This window comes from Mesocricetus auratus, unplaced genomic scaffold, assembly GCF_017639785.1.
Source record: "Mesocricetus auratus isolate SY011 unplaced genomic scaffold, BCM_Maur_2.0 Super-Scaffold_100008, whole genome shotgun sequence".
Taxonomy (NCBI): Eukaryota; Metazoa; Chordata; class Mammalia; order Rodentia; family Cricetidae; genus Mesocricetus; species Mesocricetus auratus.
In genome coordinates, this window is record NW_024429192.1 from 9,757,321 (window position 1) to 9,779,192 (window position 21,872).

Genomic DNA, 21,872 nt, shown 5'->3' on the forward strand with positions numbered 1-21,872 from the left:
TTCTTAGCACTATAAAAAATAGAGAAAAAAACCTTTTTTTTTTTTTTTTTTTTTTTTTTTTGGTTTTTCGAGACAGGGTTTCTCTGTGGCTTTGGAGGCTGTCCTGGAACTAGCTCTTGTAGACCAGGCTGGCCTCGAACTCAAAAAGATCCACCTGCTTCTACCTCCCGAGTGCTGGGATTAAAGGTGTGCATCACCACCGCCCAGCCAAAAAAAAACTTTTAATTAATTATATTGATTTAACAATAATTCCCAGTTTCACCAATTGGTTTACATTTTATAAAGTATAAGTGCAGAATATCTTTGACTGTTTGCTGATAATTATAATAACAATTATTGACTGTGATTGAGAAGTATAACTTATCAAGCACACAATTTACATTTGCTTATTTAATATCCTGTAAGCAAGCTACATGATGAGCCAAATTAGCTGCTTGATAAGCCTTGAATCAAAACAGGGAGAGTCAGTAATTTTATAAAAGTGAACTGATACAGGCTCAGTGGGTAAATGTGTTTGCTGAGCCTGATGACCTGAGTTTGGTCTGAGGGACCCACTGATAGAAGGAAAGAGCCAATTCTTGCAATTTGTTCTGTGATCGCCACAGTTGTGCCATAGGCTGTGTGTCCATACATATACAGTAAGTCTCACACACACACACACACACACACACACACACACACACACACACCACAAATGTATTTTTTAAAAACTAAGAAAAGAAGGAGTAGACATCTATCCATGCCATTGATCCAGCTGTATCTGCCAGGTTGGCAGGTGTTTGTATTAGTTTAGAAAACCGTCTTTCTATGTACAGTGTTTGTAAGGTCCTAGTTCTCTGGGTTTCTGTGACTTCCCTGGCTTCTTACAGCTGCAGAGAGTCTTTCACTAGCTATGGTAATGCCTTGAGACTCCTAACTCTCATGTCTTGGTAACTTGAGAGGCATTTTATTCAGAAGTTTCTCTACCAGGAGAGAAACTTAGAGTTTCTGTATATTAAACCTATTGGTTTACCAATTAGAAAGTAGGCCCAGGTTTGTTGAAAGATTTGTCAAAGATCTTAAGGCTAGCTTAATGACAAGGCTTAGATGGAAGAGTAACCTCTGATTATCTATATACTTTTTTTAGCATAAGAGATAAGTTTTTAGTCACTACCCAACGTGCACTTGGGTTTTCTTTTTTTCCAGATTGCTTTGAAATGAACCAAGTTGCAAATTCTATTCTTCTCAGCCTTTAAAGCAAAAGAAGCTCTGGGAACATGGATCAGCATGGTTTTGGGGGTGGATTTGCAAGTCTTTTCTCTCACTTCCCCACTCAATGAAAATAAAAAAAAATTATCAGTAGATACTTGACCCTAGGCACTCTGTTTCAGAGACTCTGGGGAGATCATTTACCCCATTGCTAATATTGAAGTGGTTGACTAATTGTTCTTTAATTTTAGAAAAATTAATGAACAAAAGTATACTGTTAAGAGGCCATTTATAAATTTATCTTCAGAGTTCATTCACTGTCCATTGAACATATCTTCAGGGTTAATAGCAGGTATCAAAGAAGTTTAAAACTGTCTTCTGGCAAGGAACTCACAGTCTCATTGGAAAGACAAGACACAGAGATGAAACATTTATATAATAAGACATTTCAGTAAGTGCTTTAGAAAGTCAGAGAGAACTAGTGATCATCTGGAGCTAGAATGGCTGGGGAGATTTTGAAAAACAGGTGGGATTTGTGCTGATTTTCAAAGAATCAGTGGGATTTTGATATGTGGGAGTATGTGTGGTTGGGGGATAATATAACAGAGCACAGGAATGCTTATCCCTGGGGTTACTAGGGGCCATGGAAGACAGTAGTCTTCCCACCACTTGGGAAGGAGGAAGAGTAGAGGAGAGAGTGGGACCACATGATGGAGGGAAGCCAGTAGGAGCCACATAATAATCTGAATACACCTTTTGATGTTGCTTCTAATCTTTAATCTTATGGTTTTTAGGCATGTTCTAGCTCAGATAAATATGCTTTGGTAGCTCCTTGGCTTAAAGGCTGTATTCTTGGAGAGAAATTGGTTGCCTTGGCAGACTGTCTCTGTGGTCAGCATTCCGAGTCTACATCTTCAGAACCTCATTCCTCAGAACAGTGGACTCTGCTGAGACTGGCATTGTCACAACATGTTAAAAACGGTAGGGGCACTTCTGTGTTAAAAACGGTAGGGGCACACTTCTGTGTTAAAAATGGTAGGGGCACACTTCTGTTTTAAAAAACGGTAGGGGCACTTCTGTTTTACAGCGGGCTTGATGCTTCTTTCTGCCTCCTGGGGGTTCTGTGCTTTTAACTTGAATATTGTCGGTTAAGAGATGTTTTCTTAAATACATTTGTTAGAAATACTGTGTGTGTTACATGGTAGGACTTGAATGATATTAATATTATTAATTTTGATTTAAAGTTCTTTGAATATAACATAGCTGCCCACTCTTGGACTTTGTAGACCATTGTTGGGTTTTACTTTAAAATTGCGTTTTAAAACTTGAGGTATTAGAGGGCAGACTGACTTTTTAAATGTTTTGTTGTTTTATATTTATATGGCTTTACAAAACATCAGAAAGATCTATAGGATTGCTAGTCCAGGGTAAGATATTTCAAAATACATTGTTAATACTCTTTCTATTTGTCTGTTTGGATTTTTTTCCTGTAGATTACTTAATTGGAGAAGTATATGTTGGAAGAATTATTGTTAAACTTCATGAAACTTTATCCAAAACAAAGGATTTGTCAGAAGCTGAAAACAGTGACTCTTCGGTGTCTTTTGTCTGTGATGTGGCCCATAGCTATTTCAGCTCAGCAGGGGTCCTGCTAAGGCCGTCGTCTGAGGACTTGTTATTAACTCTCTTTCAGCTATGTGCTCAGAGCAAAGAACAAACACACTTGCCAGGTAATAGCCTACTGCTCAAATGCTTTGTTGGGGACTTCCGGCTCTGACCGTCATAGTGAGTGTAAGTGCCCAGGCTTTATTCATTGAAACACAATGTGTTTGGTAGTTTTAAGACTTTCGAGAAAATAGTACTGTCATGTTTTTAGTTCTAAAAGCCAAGCTAAAAATAAACATATAGATGTTGTTTATAAAGTGTATGATTGACATCAGAGAGACAGTGTGTAAGGGGTCATACTTGATGATTTAGAATCTTAGCCTCTTAGTAGCACTAACAGGACACTTCATTTCTTTAAAGTTCTGTTCATTCATTTTGTGTGTGTATACAGGTGTTTGTGGGCATTTGTGGTTCATGAGTGGGGGCCACTGTGTATGTGTGGAAGTCAGAGGACGACTTGTAGGAGTTGGTTCTCTCCTACCACATGAGTGTCAGGAGTAGAACTCCGGTACTTAGGCTTAAGGCCAGCACCTTTGTTTGCTGAAGACATTACCACCAGCTCGGTACTTCTTTTTTTCCCCTCCCTCCTTCCCTCCCTCCCTCCTTCCCTCCCTCCCTCTTTTCTTTCCTCTCCTTCTTTTCGTTCCTCTCCTCCTCCTCCTCCTCCTCCTCTTCTCCTCCTTCTCTTTTTGAGACAGAGTTTCAGTATTTAGCTCTGGCTGTCCTGGAGTTCAATGTGTAGACCAAACTGGCTTTGAACACAGATCTACCTGCCTCTGCCTCTCCAGTGCTGGGATTGAAGGCATGCACCACCAGACCTGCTGTACCTAATTATTTGTTGCCTCAGTTTCCTTATTTGGGAAGGGATAATAATAATACTGAATCTTTCTTACTAGAGTAAAAAATCACTGAGTTTTGATGTATGAAAACTGAAATTGAGAATTGCACTGTTAGGACTAAGTTTATTTAGGAAAGGGACATAAAAAGGAATATTGCTAAGGCTGGGCATTGTGTGCACATCTTAATCCCAGCACTAGGGAGGCTAAGACAGGAAGGTCTCTGAGTTTGAGGCCAACTTGAACTGCAGGCTAGCCTGGACTATCCAGGGAGACCATGTCTCAAAAAAGAACAATAAATAAAAATACTACTACTGGATAGCTCTCTTCCTCTAATTCTTTTTAAATATTTTTCTGTTGGAAAAGATAACTTGTTATTGTATCCCTTAAAGCTCAATTCCCACCAGGCAGTGGTGGCGCACGCCTTTAATCCCAGCACTCGGGAGGCAGAGGCAAGTGGATCTCTGTGAGTTCGAGGCCTGGCTGGACCAACAGCCTCCAAAACAATACAGAGAAACCCTGTCTCGTAAAACCAAAAAAAAAAAAAAAAACAACAACAACAACAACAACAACAAAAAATTCAATTCCCTTTGGTAAAAGAGTGCAGGATATGGAAAATAGCTGTCTAAGCATTTTGTATTATTATGGTACAAGGTAGCTTGTATTGTGTGAATGTTACAGTGCTTTTGGTAATGAGAGTTTAATTTTGTGTTTTGTTTTAAAATAACATTTTAAGATCTCACATCTGTGGCAAATTTTGTTTCAGATGTTTTGTACTAATAAGAGTTCGTTCAGTGAGATTACACATTGTTGCTAATTCCTTGATTTTTAGATTTTCTGATCTGTAAACTGAAAAGCACTTTGCTCTCTGGCATAAACCTGTTGGTCCATCAATCTTCAAGCACACATGGGCAGAGTACTTTCCTGCGTTTGTCTGCTCTGTGGCTGAAGGACCAGGTTCAGTCTTCAGCTTTGGACAACACGAGGTAACTGTTTTGTTCACAGTTGCACATTGCACATTGCCCTTTATATACGATGTCATTCTGGCTGTGACAGTGCATGTCCATATCCCTAGCACTTAGAAGAATCACAACACTGAGGCTATCCTGGACTCTACAGTGAGAACCTAGTCTCAGAACAAAAGTTCATGATTAGTGTGAGCTCCAGTCTGTTTAAGAAGGTTTCCAAAACTAGATAGTCCAGATTTTTCAGAAAATATTTTGTCTTAACATTTTTCATTTAAACTGTCAGTTGAGCAATTATTCATCTGCTAAAGTATCTGTGGTCAGTGGCATGGTTGTGGTATTATCTCTATTAAAGATTGTGGCTTGTTAACTGTGTGATCTTTAATGGCCACCATACATACTTCTTGTCCTTGGTTGTTCGTTTTTTTAAGATTCTGGATTACAAGAATGTTTTATATAGCTGAACATATAATGACCTTCAAACTATGTGTGTAGTATCATTGGAGCTGGTTTATTTATTTATTTATTTATTTGGTTTTTCGAGACAGGGTTTCTCTGTGGCTTTGGAGGCTGTCCTGGAACTAGCTCTTGTAGACCAGGCTGGTCTCGAACTCACAGAGATCCACCTGCCTCTGCCTCCCAAGTGTTGGGATTAAAGGTGTGCACCACCAACGCCCGGCTGGAGTTGGTTTAAATAATCATGCTTTTATCATTCAGGGAAGTAGTTTTGTTTCAAACATTCCACACCTAAAGATGGCCACCCATCTATTCTGAAATAGACACATCACTCAGCTTCACATTACAAACATTTGATTGTATCCCCAGTTTTGATTCTGTGTGTCTGAGGTATGGTGAGAGGTAGGAAGGATCACCTTCTCCTTTCTGTCTTTCTCTGCTCAGTATGCTATGTCTGTAGTTGGATTTGTCATATGTACTGGATTGCTGAACCTAGTTGTCCCGTAACTGCTGCAGTTCTTTGCATTGTTCTCAGTCTTCAGGTCCTGCTGTCTGCTGTTGGTGATTTGCTGAATACTCTTGTAGAGAGTGGGGACACTTCTCTTCTCGGAGTCTATATTGGAAGTGTAATGCCCAGTGACAGTGAGTGGGAGAAGATGAGACGCTCTCTTCCAATTGAGGTATGTTTAACTCAGCAGAGTGCCCATCTCATCCTGAAGGTTGTATTTCACGCATGCCCCAGTGTTTTATCCTGGAAAGGAAAAATAGTTAAAAGTTGTCTTAGGATTTCTGTTGCTGTGGCTCACTTACAGTTTCAGAGGTTCAGTCCATTATGATTTTGGCAGGAAGCTGCAGGCACATGTGGTGCTGGAGTAGTAACTGAGAATCCTACATCTTGCAGGCAACAGGAAGTTGACTGAGACATTGTACAGTATCCTGAGCGTAGGAAACTTCAAAGCTGGTCCCCAGTGACACACTTCCTCCAACAAGGCCACGCCCACTCCATCAAAGTCACACCTCCTAATAGTGCTACTCCCGATGAGATTATGGGGGCCAGTTACATACATTCAAACCATCCCAAAAGCAGTTTTTTTGTTGATTTTGTTCTTGTTTTTCAAGACATGGTTTCTCTGTGTAACAGCTCTGGCTGTCCTGGAACTCACTTTGTAGACCAGGCTGTCTTTAAACTCTCAAAGATCCACCTGCCTCTGTCTTTCGAGTGCTGGGATTAAAGGCGTGCGTCACCACTGCCCGGCTTAAAAGCATTTCTTGCATTGCTTTTATGTCTCTGAATATGAGGAACAGGTGTTATTAATGCAGATATACCATTTGACAGTGGTAGAGCCTCATTTGAAGAGGACCAGGGTCTGTTTCTGTCCTAGGGCATCCTAAAGAAGTGTGCACGTTAATGCTCTTACAAAAGCCAATCTCTGCTACTGAGGACTCCGTAAACTACATGTTCTAACAGCCTCGTTTGAACAAAGGAACTGGATGAATAATAAGCAATTTAGACTATGTAATGAATTTGCATATAATTTAGTGTGTTCTGTTTACAGTGGTTATACAGACCTCTTTTAGAGGGAAGATTGAGCTTAAATTATGAATGTTTCAAGGCTGACTTTAAGGAACAAGATACACAGACTCTTCCCAGTCATCTGTGCACGTCTTCATTATTGAGCAAGATGATCTTGATTGCCCGGAAAAAGGAAATAGTCCTAGAAAACAATGTCCTTGAGAAAATAAGTGAGTATTTATGAAGATTCAGATGGGTAAAATATGTAAATAAGCTGAACTTATGATTTGGTTTGAGCTTGCTATAGTATTGTTAGCTGTTCATCATAATTTGCTATAAAATCAGTTATTTTATTCAAGCTGGTGTACCATCAGAGTAAGGATCCTCTGTCACATGTCCTGAAGAAAGCAGGTTGCCGCTTAGTGTTTGTCAGGACTCTGAAATTCATCTTGGTTTTTGTACACACATACTTTTATACACAGGGCTCTTAATTATTTTGCCAGCAGGTAGAGGCTCAAATGTTGAATCTCAAGAAGATTTAGAACCCCAGCAAATTTCCCCATTTACAGTATTGTTGGTACTTGAAAACAATAGTTTTCAAGGTGGAAAATTTGCATACATGTGAGGGAAGCATACTCTGTGGAAGAAAGGTGAAGCTTCATTTGGCTGTTGAGTGCCACATTTAATTTACATAAGGCTAGAAGTTGATGATTTATTCTTGTTACCAGTTTTAAGTGGTTGTCCTAATTTTTGTGTGTGCACATACTGGTGCTCCTGGAAGCCAGAAGGCCACTTCAGGTCACCATCGAAGCTAGTGTTACAGGCACTATTGAGTGGGCCAACATGGGTGCTGGGAACTGGATTCAGTCTTCTGGGGGTGTAACAACTGCTTTTAACCAGTGAGCCACACCTCTAGTCCCGTCCCCCCACTTTTTTCCTTTGGAGGTGAAAATCTCAGCTTGCCTCAGCCTATCAATTATGAAGATACTTAACCGTTGTCATCTTTCTCTACCCAAGATGTTTTTTGAGTTGGGTGTCACTGTATAGCTCTAGGTGATCTGCAACTTGCTCTGTAGACCAAGTTGAACTCAAACTCAGAAAGATAGACTTGCTCTCTGTCTCCCAAGTTGCTGGGAATATAGGTCTGAGCCATTATGTCTAGATAAGGGATGCTCGTTTAGTCTTCTTGTTGGCTCTCAGTTAGATACTGTGATTGTTTTTGCTAACTTTTTTGTTTGTTTTTTTGGTTTTTCGAGATAGGGTGTCTCTGTGGCTTTGGAGGCTGGCCTGGAACTAGCTCTTTTGTAGACCAGGCTGGTCTCGAACTCACAGAGATCCGCCTGCCTCTGCCTCCCGAGTGCTGGGATAAAAGGCGTGCACCACCACCACCGCCCTGCTGTTTTTGCTAACTTAACGAGTGTTTGTTAAGGTAGATCGGATTCCATGGCCCCCATGGTTTTTTTAAAGAGTTTTTCTGTTTCTGTGCTAGAAACCTGTGATGGCAAGTTTTCTGCTAAACTCTTGATCCTTTTATTCTCACAAGAGATTTTACTGCAGAGCAGACTACTGAGACATGTTTACTTTTTTTTTGTTGGTTGTTTTAAGGCAGGGTCTTACTATATAGCTTTGGCTGGCCTCACAGAGATCTTCCTTTGTTTGCCTCTTGAGTGCTGGGATGAAAAGCATTGCTCTGTTTGGAAGAGGACGGGGCCTCACTAAATTGCCATACTGGTCTCTAATTTCTCCCACCTCAGCCTGGGACTCTAGGTACATGCCACTGCATCTGTCAGAAGTACTGTTTTATGACTAACAGCTTTTTGCCACTTTCCTATCTAAAGCAATTTGAAAACTAGCTGATAGCTGTTTTTTATGAGTGAGCACAGTTGTTAGAAATGGGTAGAGGATGAAAGTGCTCCAAGGCCCAGCCACCATGTGTCCTGTAGCGTGAGAGTCTATGGTGGCCAGCTTTACATTCTGAGTGAGCAAGTCTGTTAGCTGCATAGCACGCAAAGGTGGAAGAAGAAACGGCAAGTGCCGGATAGAAATGGCATATAGTCAGCAAGTGCCCGATAGAAGTGGAGTATAGTTAGCAAAACATTAAATTGAGCAGTCACGGTGTCTAGAAGAGGTGGCTGAAGTAGCTTGATAGAAAGTGTAAACAAAAGGTAACATCTTCAAATTAAGCTTACAAATATCTAGCAGAGGAGAAACCTACAGAAACAGCTGTCCTGACCAAGTGACAGCACACGAACCCTAGTCGTAAAGCTGGGGAACCAGCGTTGGACCGAACCAAGCCCTCTGAATGTGGGTGCCAGTTAGGAGGCCTGGGAAGTCTGTGGGACTTCTAACAGTGAAACCAGTATTTTTCCCTAGTGCACAGATGGAGTTTGTGAGCCCATTCCCTATGGAGGGATACTATTTCAGCCCAGATACATGGAAGAGGGCCTAGGCACTTCCCCAAATGATGTGCCGACTTTGATGATCCCCCTGGAAGGCCTCACTATCCTTGGGGAGTGGGTGGAGGGTGGGGTAGGGGGGTAGGGTGGGGGTGGTGGGGAGCATTGGAGGATGGGAGGGTGAGGGAATGGGGGGATTGAAGTGTAAAATAAGATTATTTCTTTTTTTGTTTTGTTTTGTTTTTGTTTTTTTGTTTTTTTTGTTTTTTGAGACAGGGTTTCTCTGTATTGTTTTGGAGGCTGTCCTGGAACTCACTCTGTAGACCAGGCTGACCTTGAACTCACAGAGATCCGCCTGCCTCTGCCTCCTGAGTGCTGGGGTTAAAGGCGTGCGCCACCAACGCCCGACAAAATAAGATTATTTCTAAATAAAAAAATTATAAACAAAACCCCAAACCAACCAAATGTCTAGCAGAAACCAACGGGGAAACAGTTGATACTGAGCGGAATTGCTGTGGAGCAGTGTCAGAGCAGTGCTGCCCCAGTATGGCTTGTACGTAAAGGAGTGAACGGCAGCAAATGACCCTCAGAGCAGGCACTTGGAGTCACAGGCCCAGGTGGAGGGTCCTTTTGGTTCTCGCCGTGGATGATGAGCTGCTCGTGTCCTTTCTCCATTGCAGGCATTTCAGATTGTGGGATAAACAAGAGTTATTAGATAACTTTGGGGAAACAGATTGCTTTCTCTTCTCACCACCTTGTTTTAGTGCCCTCAGCTGCCTGCTGACTTTCTCCTGGTTTTACAGTTAGGAAGCTAGCTTGCCCCTGAACAAGGAGTTTTAGAGGAGACCAGGGAGAGCCCTAGACTCCGCTTTCCATCGTCGTAGATAGTTGATGACCCTGAGTGAGCCTGGGGCTGCACACCGTGTGTCTGGTAACTGGCTGTGCCCGTCCTCTTAGTTGCAGAGCTGCTGTACTCAGTGCAGTGGTGTGAGGAACTCGACAACCCACCGCCTTTCCTCAGTGGATTCTGTGCGATGCTTCAAAGAATGGATGTAACATATGGCAACTTATCTGTGCTGGCTAATACTTCCAGCCTCTTGGAGCTGTTATTTAACAGGTGAGGCTCCCTTAAATTTGTTTTTAAAGCAGTCATTTGTGTATGGCTTTGCCAGTTTGTGCTTTTAATACTAAGCGCTTACTTTATAGCTTTTAAAGATGTGATTTAACCTTCTAGGGGAGGTACTTGTATTTTGCCTCTTACTTAATTCATGGATACATTGAGGTGGCAGAAGATGAAAGAATTAGAGGCCTGCAGACCCTGTTTAATTTGTTACATGAGACAAATTCAACCTGTACTTTAACTGTACCTGTGATTTAGATGTTTTTTAATGGGATAGCCTTGAGTTTTTCTTCCCTAGATGAGGAAAATGGATTATGAAAACAGCATTAGAATTGTTAGATGTTTAACTTTTTGAAATGACATTTTTCTTGTTTTAGTTTACCAGTATGAGGATACCAGACTTCCTCTCTGACACTGTTCCATACTAACATGATAGACATGGAGATGCAGGCTTTTAGTCCCAGCACTTGGGAGGTAGAGGCAGGCAGATCTCTGTGAGTTGGAGATAGCCTGGTCTACATGGCAAGATCCAGGTAGCCAAAAGAAGCCAAACCCTTTCCTCAGGGTTTTATTGGTGTTTCTTTGCCCTTCACTGAGACTCTCAGTTACTCTCTGGGAGACAGCCCTCTCCCAGCTCTGGCTTCTGATCTTCAAGTCAGGTGTTTAAGGTTATCTCTCCTCAAGGGTCTTGAGGTACTTTGATATTGCCCGGGAGTGAGAGCTCAGGTCCAGTTGTGAAGAAGTGCCTAAACTCCCAGTCCTTTGGAAATTAGTGACAGTTGGGTACAAAGTTTTAGATAACTCAGTGATCCAAATTTATTAAATTCTGTAAAAGGAGTCAGTGTTTTAAAATCCTAACACTTCAGAATGATTGATCCATAACTACTTCTATATATCTGTAGTTATCATCTGTGTTTTTGCCCTTTTTTTAGGTCTAGAAAAAATGGCACACTTTGGTCTCTTATCATTGCTAAGTTGATCCTTTCCCGAAGTATTTCATCTGATGACGTAAAACCATATTACAGAAGAAAAGAAAGGTATTCTCAATGAATATTCTTCCACTTTGCTATTTATTACTTTGAAGCTGACAGACTTGAATGGGTTTTGGTTGGAGTCACAGTTGTTCTGCAGAAGTAAAAGCTTGAGTATAGGGATTAACGGATTTTTTTTTAATGGAGCATTTCTGATTTGCCACATCATAAAATTTTATGCTTCTTTCAAAAGAATATTTTATAAAAGTGATTCCCTCAGAAATCCTTTGGTAGGGAGCTAGAGAGATGACTCATTAGTTAAGAGCATTTGTTGTTCATGCAGAGAACTTGGATTTAATTCCCATCTTCTGCTTGGCAGCCAACAACCCTTTGTAACTCCAGTTCTAGAGGATCTGACGCCCTCTTCAGGTCTCTGAAGGCACCAGGCATGCGAGTGGTGCACAAAGACATTTGGGCAAAACACCAGTACACATAAAATAAAGTCTTCTGGCCCGGGCGGTGGTGGCGCACGCCTTTAATCCCAGCACTCGGGAGGCAGAGGCAGGCGGATCTCTGTGAGTTCGAGGCTGGGCTGGACCGATAGCCTCCAAAACAATACAGAGAAACCCTGTCTCGAAAAACAAAACAAAACAAAACAAAAAAACCCAAAACAAAACAAATCTTCTGGTAGCAATACCTTTTATTTTCAACATACCCCTTTTTCTTTTTTTAATAGTTCCCTTTCTTGGCTTCTCTCTGGTCTCACAGCCTCTACCTTTTTGTTTCTTTCTCAGACTCATGTAGTTTTTATTTTATGTGTTTGCTTACATGGATATATGTGCCCTGTGTGTGTTTGGTGCCCATTCAGTCCAGAAGAGGTGGGTCCCTTGGACTAGACTGGAACCAGCCCTGTGGGTGCTGGGAACTGAACTGGGGTCTTCTGTATGAGCAGCCAGTGCTCTAAGCCTGAGCCATTTCTGTAGGACTGTTGTATAAAAGTATGTGCCAGAATCAAGTGTAAGACAGCAGAGTGTCGTGCCTTTCCTGCTAAACTCAACCTTCAGATTAATGCTTAGCTGTGGTTGACCAGCAAGCATTTTGAGTTTACTGACTTAACTAGAATTCTGTGTGTGTTCTGTCACTATAGAATTGTTAACTAAACTTCAAGACTTGATTGTTTTTCAAGATAGGGTTTCTTTGTGTAACTCTGGCTGTCTTGGAACTCGCTCTGTAAACCAGGTTGGCCTCCAACTCACAGAGGTCCACTTGCCTCTATCTCCTGAGTTCTGGAATTAAAGACCACCACATCTTAAATTTCAGTTTCTTTAAATCTTACAAAAAATTAAATTTAATTTGAGGTAACTTGATTCACTTATAGGATATAATACAAAGAATAAAAATAATGAAGAAAATGCCTTAATAATATATATGCCCTGTTACACCCATTGGTACTATTGTGAATAGTAAGTTTTGGGTTTTTACTGGTTTTGTTTTCTTGATGCTAGACATTGATGCCCGAGCTTTGTGAATGCTGGGTAAACACACTCCATTATTAGGTTATATGCAGCTTTGTGAATGCTGGGTAAACACACTCCATTATTAGGCTACATGCAGTCCAGCCCACTGGCATAATAACAGTAAAAGATTAAAAAAAAGGCATCAGATCTTGGAAAAGTTATAGATGCTCATTTCAAAAATGAGAAGCAGAAAAGATAAAAAGCAACAAAAATAAAAATAGCCATTTGGAATTAGCAATAATCAGTCTAATGTTGTTTTTGTTTTTTGTTTTTTGTTTTTTTGGACAAGAGTTTACACATTAGACTTACTTTCCTTTTAAATAGTCTAAATAACAGGATTTTGAGAAATAACTAATTGTTGAGTGACTATAATTACCATTTTCTCTCTGAAGTTTCTTCCCTCTAACAGAAGGTAATTTGCACACCATTCAGAGTCTCTGCCCATTGTTGTCCAAAGAAGAACAGAGAGAATTTAGCACTCAGGGTATACCTGCTTTTCTGGGCTGGACTAAAGAAGACCTCTGCAGTATTAACGGTCAGTTGCTGGGTAATAGTGTATCATGTTCATTTCTTGAGTTTGAAGAAGAGTGTCTTAATGTGTAAACCAAAGTTACCAGTGGCAAAGTGTATTTGAGCTCATTGTTTCCACCTTGTAGTTTGTCAGTTGTCAAGGGGGTAACGGTTAGGATGGGCGAATGCCTGCAAGAGTGACTGTCGCCTCTGTTTTGAACAGAAGTGCTAGAAGCCTGGAGGGAAATTTATTCCCCGAAGTATCCTATAATCATTTATTTTCATCTGCCACTTTTTCATGCAGTCCTGGGGTACCTAGGGCTTTCTGCATGCTAGACAAGCCCTCGGCTGCAGAGCAGCTGTATCCTCAGTCTTCCGCCTGTATAGCTTTTTAATGCTATGTCTTGTTTCTCAATAGTCAACCAACGGTTAGACATATGTATGTACAAGAATAGTTTGGGGGTTGGAGAGATGGCTCAGCCGTTAAAGGCTAGGCTCACAACCAAAAAATAAGAGTAGTTTTATTTACATAGTAGTATTTGAATGTTTCTGAACTCTCCACTGTGTTAGCTCACGTGTTTGATTTAAGAAGCATCTCCATGCTGTCCTTGCCTATTGTAGAGAAAATCCTGTTGTAACTGACTATAGCAGACCACTGTATACTGCAATGGGAATGGCAGGAAGGGGATTTCCACTGCTGCTCAGGGTCAGTGGCAGTTTCATAAGAAGGTTCATGTTGAGCATGTGTGAACGAGCCAGATGAGTGCAGATAGTTCAGTTTAGCCGACATTTAAGGTGATGTTGGATACTCAGAAGGTGGTTTTTATAGTAGGTTCCTTAGGAGTGAAGTTAATGAGCTGTTGGTATAGCATCATTCACATAGCCCTGTTTAGAAGTATTAAGTTAGGTAATGATCAAGAAACATTTTTGGCTTTCAAAATAGACCTTGTGTTTTTTGTTATTATGGCGTAAAATGTTTTAAATTTTCATATTGAATTTTACTTTATGAGGTTTGGACATCTTGCAATGTAAAAGCTTACCAGAAGGCATATATACTTTTTGAAAAAATGTACTAATTAGGAAATTCTGTAATTCTATATGTTCTATTTCCAACTTTAACTTTGCACTGGATAGCTTTACCCCCCTTCCCTCCCCCCTCTCTCTCCCTCTCCCTCTTCTTCTCTCCCCCCCTCTCTCTGTCTCTCTCTCTCTGTCTGTCTCTGTCTCTCTGTCTCTCTCTCTCTGTCTCTGTCTCTCTGTCTCTCTCTCTCTCTGTCTCTGTCTCTCTGTCTCTCTCTGTCTCTCTCTCTGTCTGTCTCTCTCTGTCTCCCTCTCTCTCTGTCTGTCTCTGTCTCTCTGTCTCTCTGTCTCTCTCTGTGTCTCTCTCTCGGATGTTAAGTACAGAAGGTGCCTGTATAGAAAAGGGCAGTGTGTAAAGTTCGGTACAGTGCATTCCCTGTGCCCTTCTCTTTTGTTCTGAACTACATGCTGGGTGGTTGTGGACACACACTTCTGCTCATAGCACTGCTAAGCTTATTGTAGACTAGCATAATACCTTTTAAGCAGATGTGTTTATTTGTTGATCTGTTATAGACAGAGCGTGTTGTGTAGTCCAGGCTTGTCTGGGTGTCAGCCTCCTCCTGCTTCCACCTCTGAGGTACTGATTGCGGAAGTGTGTGTCATGCCAGGCCCAGGCTCTTCTACAAGAGTTCAGCTTGTGCGGAACAGTTTTAGCTTTCCAAGGTAGACTCTTGTTTTTAGAAGCTGTTTAAGGTATATTTTCCTTTTCACTCTGAATTTTACTTTAGGAGCTTTTGGACATCTTGCCATTTTCAATTCTTGCCTGCAAACCAGAAGTGTAGATGACAAACAGCTACTGCATGGTATATTAAAAATTATAATAAGCTGGAAGAAACAGCATGAAGATATTTTTCTTTTCAGTTGGTAGGTAATACTTTATTTTTTCCCCCATATAAAGTGTGGACCCAGATTCTGTATTTTGTTTGCAGTTGTTTGGAGTTAACAAAATTTGAGTGGATACTTAAGACATCATTATGCATACCTGGTTTAAAATGGACTATTTTCTAATTGATTGTCTTTGCCTGTATCACAGTAACCTATCAGAAGCAAGTCCAGAGGTGCTTGGTGTAAACATAGAAATCATGCGGTTCCTTTCCTTGTTTCTGAAGTACTGCTCATGCCCTCTAGCAGAGAGCGAATGGGACTTCATCATGTGCTCCATGCTGGCTTGGTTGGAGGTAAATTAACCTGATGTGGCATCACCTCTGCTGGGTCTGCGTGCACACCTGTCTCTCTTAACTCCATACTCTGTCTCTAGTCATGATAGTAATTAGTTCCTCTGTGTAGAAAACATTTAAAATAGACCAGAAAAAGGATAGCAGTTTCATGAGTCCCAGGCATCAGATCTCCACTAGTTAGTTTGTTTGATCTTTGGGGTTGTTGTTGTTGTTGTTATTATTATTATTATTATTATTTTGAGACAGGATTTCTCTGTGTATCGCTAGCTGGCCTGGAAGTCAGAAATGGCCTGCCTTTGCTTCCTAAGTGCTGAGATCAAAGGCTTGTGCTACTGCTGCCCAACTGGCTGTGAAGTATGATCAAAATTATTTGTGAAAAATAAACATAAATTTTATAAAAGTATGTTTTTATATTTTACAAATGTTAATTATTTGTTTTATGAACTATTATTATAATTTATAGTTTTATAAATTGTTTATATTTTATAAATTTTATAAAATTTATGAAAGATAAAAGATAAAATTTATTGGGGGAATTAGTGTTTTTTTCATGAACCAAAGCAACTAGAATAATAGTAACTTGTGAGGGCTGAGAGATCCAGTGAGTCAGGGCTGATGTGGTCTGAGTCCAGTTTGCCTGGTTACTAGCTGGAGAGTTAGGATTTTAGCTCCCATCTCATCCTAAATTTCTTGGGCAGTGGTTGCGCACGCCTTTAGTCCCAGCACTTGAAAGGCTGTGGTAGGTAGATCCCTGTGAGTTCAAGGCCAGCCTGGTCTGCAGAGCAAGTTCCAGGAGGGCTACACAGACAAACCCTATCTCGAAAACAAAACAAACAAACAAAAGAGAATGTTTGACTTGTAGAGTTCCAAAGCATGTGTACTTAATGTATTATACTCGTCAGATGCAAATATTTTTTTCCATACGTTACAAATTTAAAAAGTTCCTTTCAGAATAAATTATTCATTGATAATTGTTTTATGTAAACATATATGACTTTCCTTTGTACTGTGTACTTCAACAACTACCTTTTCCTCTGCTTCCTCTTCTCCTTCCTCTGCTTCCTCTCCCTCCTCTTCCTCTTCTCCTTCCTCTGCTTCCTCTCCCTCCTCTTCCTCTTCTCCTTCCTCTTCCTCGTCTCCTATCTCTTCCCTTTCCTCTCCCTCTTTTTTTCTCTTCCTTCTCCTCTTCCTCTGATTCAGAATAGTGAAGATGTTCTCGGTGCTGTCTTGTTTGTGGTACTCTGGTAGCAGCTTGCTTACCTATGTCATTTCTGTTTCCTTAGACAGCCAGTGAGAATCAGGCACTATACTCTGTCCCACTCGTGCAGCTGTTTGCCTGTGTCAGCTTTGACCTGGCCTGTGATCTCAGTGCCTTTTTTGATTCAGTAACTCCAGATACCATCGGCAATCTTCCTGTAAATCTAATCAGCGAGTGGAAAGAATTTTTCTCTAAAGGCATCCACAGTTTGCTGTTACCTCTTTTGGTGACTGCTATCGGTAAGTGCAAAGGGGCATAATATCAAAGTGACAACTGAAGAATTAAATAAGCTTGGTTTCTTAGAGGCAGTGTCCATGCTGATGCTCCATGGTACAGATATAGGGAAAGATGACTTGGCCCCTAGAGACCGTTCATAGTTGAGCAGAGTACAAGACAAGAATTCCTCTTCAGAATTGTTTTTTTAAGAGTTGAGGGTAACAAATACTCATAATCAGCTTATTTCTAGTTAAGGTTGTCTCTAGTTGCAAGTTGTATCTAGTTTTCATTTGGTTTTGTTAGTGACATTTGATTTGGTTGGTGCACTTACGTTACTTTCTTTGAGGTGTGTATGTTTCTTCATTTGCTATCAGGAGAAAACAAAGACCTGTCTGAAACATCCTTTCAGAACGCAATGCTGAAGCCCATGTGTGAGACATTAACATATATCTCCAAGGAACAGCTCCTGAGTCACAAGCTCCCTGTGAGATCAGTTGCTGGGCAGAAAACAAACTTGCCAGAGCACCTCCAGACTTTGCTAAATACTTTGACCCCCCTGCTCCTCTTCCGAGCCAGACCTGTGCAAATTGCTGCTTATCACATGCTCTACAAGTAAGACATCTTCAACGGGATGAGTATTTTAGTCTCTAAAACATGCTGAGTAGTTATTTTATTATGTTTTATTCACCGAGCCACCTTTCCAGCCCCTGGTTGGAGTGAATGGAATAGTAATAGGGAGGACAAGTTTTTTTTTTTTTTTTTTTTTATGCGAAACCAGATGCCTTTATTGCAAGCCTCTTGTGTGCCAGGCCCTGTTCTCAGCAACTCCCATGTATTACCCTTCTTCACTCAGTTTGCCTTTGTGAGCCATAGACTTCAGATGGGTCATCTGTCTCTGCCCACTTCTAGGTTCCTCTATACATTGTAATTCCTTTCCTTTTTTTTTAACATTTTATTTTATTTTAAGTAGCTTGTTTTACATGCCAATCCCAGTTCCCTCTCCCTCCCCTCCTCCCGCACCCCCCGCCATCCCCCCATCCTCCCACCCTATTGCCAATGGGAGGACAAGTTTTTGACTTTATCGTTTTTTTGTCCCTGTGTAATTCGTATTTAGATAATCTTGGCCATAAGTAGTTGTTTTGGAAAATAATTATTAAAGATAAACTCACCACAAAGTGTGTCTTGTTGGCCTAAGGCACAAGTTAACAATTGACAGTTTGTTAGGAAGTATGTAAAAGTGTTGCTCTGTTTCTCAGATTGATGCCTGAATTGCCACAGTATGATCAGGATAATCTGAAGTCGTATGGAGATGAAGAGGAGGACCCTGCCTTGTAAGCATTTTTGGCCTGCTTGCTTTCATTTCACTCTGAGTTTGGCCTGCTAGTTGGCCACCAGCCACTGGGAATCTGTCTCTACCTCCCATCTTGCTCTGTGAGGCCTGGGACTACAGAAATGTGCTGCCACATGGAACCTCTTCTTTCATGTGCTCAGAGCTCCAAATTCAGGTCTCTAAGCTTGTCCAGAAAGTGCTTTACCCGCTAAGTCACCCCAGTCCCACTTTCCCTTTATGATTTGTCTTGCCGGATTGTTATAAAGAAATGCAGAAAACCTCTGACTTCAGGATTTATGCTAATTCTTTCTGCATACCGTTTGAAGTTCCATAAGGCAAATGAAATACAGAGTTCGTGTTAACTGTTCTCTCACTGTTGTTAAAACAACTTCACATGCATGGGTGTTTAGTTTATCACTGCACCACATGGGAGCCATCTGCCCTCGAAGGCCGGGAGAGAGCACCATGTCCCCTGGAACTGGAGTTACAGGTGATTGAGACTTGCCAAGCGGGTACTAGGAGTCAGACGTCAGTCCTCTGCAGTGGCACACAGTGCTCTTCACTGCTGAGTCTCCCCAGCCCCCGTATTTTCTCACTTAGTTGCTCATGAATCATAGTTCCGTGTGCTGCTATTCATAAAGACTTTCTTTGGCCATGTGGTAACTGATTCAGGTATCTCTTGAACCCTACTTTGTACACAGAATGCAAGTATAGAGGGATAGGTACAGTGTATGGTAAGCACATTGTGTTGTGGAATATTTGCTTACACTGTGTGAAAATGTGCCCTTCTGACTGGTTTAATAAAAAGCTGAATGGCCAATAGCTAGACAGGAGAGAAGAATAGGTGGGACTTCTGGGGAGCGAGAGAAACTCTGGGAAGAAGAAAGGCAGGGAGACGCTAACGAGACACTGAAGAAGTTGGACATACGGTACAAAAGAGAGGTGACCGAGCCGTGTGGCAGAATGTAGATTAATAGATTAATTTAAGTCAGAAGAGCTAGTTGGGAAAAAGCCTAAGCTAATGCCGAGCTTTCATAATTAATAATAAGTCTCTGTGTTGTTATTTGTGAGCTGGTGGCCCAAAGGAAAGTCTGTCTACAAAGGGGCTTATAATCTTGTGGGTGCTGCTGCTCTGTGCTAGGCTGTGTAATGTGCAACAGGTGCTGAGAAGCAGGGTGGACAGCACACTAGCATTGCGGGAGGCCACAGAAGAAACACTGGGTAAAGACACAAGGTGTGACTGTTCAAGATGCGCATGGGAAACTTTGAGTGTGTCACTGTTTCAGTTATCCAGCAAGCTCTGTGAGAGAAAGAATTTCTGTTCCCTGTTCCACTTCCTACATTGCCAAGAATGCTTCCTGGACTATAGCAAACTCACAGGTAGTTGTCATTTGTCCACTGAGAGTCAAAGTGCACTGCTGTGTACACAGCAGGGGAGGACATGGGGACAGAGCTCAGTTACAACAGTTAAGGAGCAGGATAAGAGGTGGTCTTAGGAATGGTCCTGGACTAGGCAGCTGGATCAGTAGGTAAGAGCCCTCTCTATGAAGCATGAGCACCCCAGTTGGAATCCCTAGTACCTACATAAAAGAGGCTAGATGTGCCTGGTATTCCAGATTTGGGGGTGTGCGTGTGTGCGTGTGTGTGTGAAGACACACACTTGCTGCCAGTCAGAGTAGCCTAAACAGTGAGTGTTGGGTTCAATGAGAAGACCATGTCTGAAGGGATAAGCTGGAAAGTGATAAAGGAAGAAGCATGATGTCCTCTTCTGGCCTCCACATGCATATGATCTGGGCAAACACATACATGCATACACCACACAGCCTGTGAAGATGGGATCATTAAAGATTTAGGACATCATTTGCTAGGACATGGTCTGCCACCAGTTGATTCTGACATGAGGGTAAGCATATACTGCAGAAAGAAGCAAGGCAGAGCCATTTCAGAAGTCAGATAAGAGTATTGGATGGCAGTGTGGAAAGCGATTTCAGACCTGATGTTTGTACAGTAGCAGTGACAAGAATAGGAAGGCTTGGTCCATGAGCTGGCAGAAGCTTGGAGAAAGCCTAGGCTCATGAGCTAGTGGCAGGGAGCCAACAGGGGAAACTAGCACCAAATGGAAGAACCAGGTTAGAGTGCCATGGAGAAGAGTTTGAAAGACCAATGAGGAGTAAGGTGATCCGGTAAAGAAAATGAATTAGTGTGATGTCCAGCTTCTCAGAAGAGATGCTCTGGTTAAAATGAAAAGGATCAGATAAGTTGTGATCATCTTTTTGACATGTTCTAATTGCAAAGTAAGTAGACAGTAGGAACCAGAAGTGGAAAGTAAGGCTATGCTCAGTGCCTCCTCCTTCCTCACAGTTCCCTGACCTACTTCTACATGAACTGCTTGCTTCTCTGGCCATTCTGACCTGCTTTCTTAATTGTACAGCAGGAAGTTGGGTGGGAGTCTTTGTCTACTGCAGTGTTCTGGTGTTTTGCCATCTAGAGTTAGTTTTATAGCATGGGAACACCTTTTTGGAAAACGGGACGTTTTCTTTTTGTAAGTATTTCTAATTTGTTGGTACTGTGTGATCATTGTCTCCCAGGTCACCACCAGCAGCACTGATGTCTCTTCTTAGCACTCAAGAGGACCTGCTGGAGAACGTCTTGGGCTGTGTTCCTGTGGGGCAGATAGTTACCGTTAAGCCACTGAGCGAGGATTTCTGCTGTGTTCTGGGATACCTCCTTACTTGGAAATTAATACTCACTTTCTTCAAAGCTGCCTCATCTCAGGTAAATGAACACAGGGCATCCTAGGGGAGGTGGAGGTGCTCTGGAATAAACCATGTGACAATTTCGGGCTGTTGTCCTATAATGTATTTCTTAAACGACCTTCCTTTCTGCCCCTTTGACTCAGAGTGTGGATGCCCTCATTTTAATCTAAACTTGTCCAGCCAGGTTCATCCACTTGCTGTCATGATTGTTGGTACTTTTTAAAAATATTTTTATTTCATATATGTTGATGTTTTACTTGCATGTATGTCTTTAAGGGTATCAGATCCCCTGGAACTAGAGTTACAGACAGGTGTGAGCTGTGATGTGGGTGTTAGGAATTGAACCTGGGTCCTCTGGAAGAGCAGCCAGTGCTCTTAACCACTGAGCCATCTCTCCAGCCCCCTGTTGCTACTTTCTTACTCTTCCAAATGCCCTCCAAATGCACGCCTCTTTCCCCTTGAGTGGATCTTGGAAATAGGTCTGGGCCATGTTCCCTCTAACAGAGTGTAATCAACTAATCTCTGCACTTTCGGGAAAGATCATGCTATGATTTGATTTTGTGCTGACAGTGATTAAGAGAATTGGAATTAGGTCTTGCTGTTTTGGAAGCCACCATCTTATTTTTTTTGTTGTTGTTGTTGTTGGTTTTTTGTTGTTTGTTTTTGCTTTTTTGAGGCAGGGTTTCTCCTTGTAACCCTGGTTATTGTGGAACTCACTTTGTTGACCAGGCTGGCCTCTAACTCACAGAGATCTGTCTGTCTCTGAATCCCCAGTGCTGGGATTAAAGTGTGTACCACCCAGTTTAGAAGCCACCATCTTGATGCAGATATTCAGTTGCTACATCACTCAAAACCCGTGTTGTGAGTTTGGGCTTCAAAAGACTACCCAGTGTCATGAGCTGTATTGCCTCTGCCAA

The 21,872-nt window shown here is 41.6% G+C and overlaps 1 protein-coding gene across 1 annotated transcript in view; it reads left to right on the top strand.

Moving 5' to 3' along the window:
* The window catches only part of Ltn1 (listerin E3 ubiquitin protein ligase 1), a 54,365-nt gene that overhangs the window by 20,001 nt on the left and 12,492 nt on the right, over window positions 1-21,872 (top strand). The window contains exons 12-25 of the mRNA XM_005073857.4: window positions 1,983-2,169; window positions 2,682-2,918; window positions 4,522-4,675; window positions 5,646-5,790; window positions 6,667-6,853; window positions 9,977-10,136; window positions 11,072-11,176; window positions 13,020-13,162; window positions 14,946-15,081; window positions 15,251-15,395; window positions 16,679-16,892; window positions 17,244-17,481; window positions 18,126-18,200; window positions 20,788-20,974. Coding sequence (XP_005073914.2) covers window positions 1,983-2,169; window positions 2,682-2,918; window positions 4,522-4,675; window positions 5,646-5,790; window positions 6,667-6,853; window positions 9,977-10,136; window positions 11,072-11,176; window positions 13,020-13,162; window positions 14,946-15,081; window positions 15,251-15,395; window positions 16,679-16,892; window positions 17,244-17,481; window positions 18,126-18,200; window positions 20,788-20,974 — 2,313 coding nt within the window. The remainder of the gene's footprint in view (window positions 1-1,982; window positions 2,170-2,681; window positions 2,919-4,521; window positions 4,676-5,645; window positions 5,791-6,666; window positions 6,854-9,976; window positions 10,137-11,071; window positions 11,177-13,019; window positions 13,163-14,945; window positions 15,082-15,250; window positions 15,396-16,678; window positions 16,893-17,243; window positions 17,482-18,125; window positions 18,201-20,787; window positions 20,975-21,872) is intronic.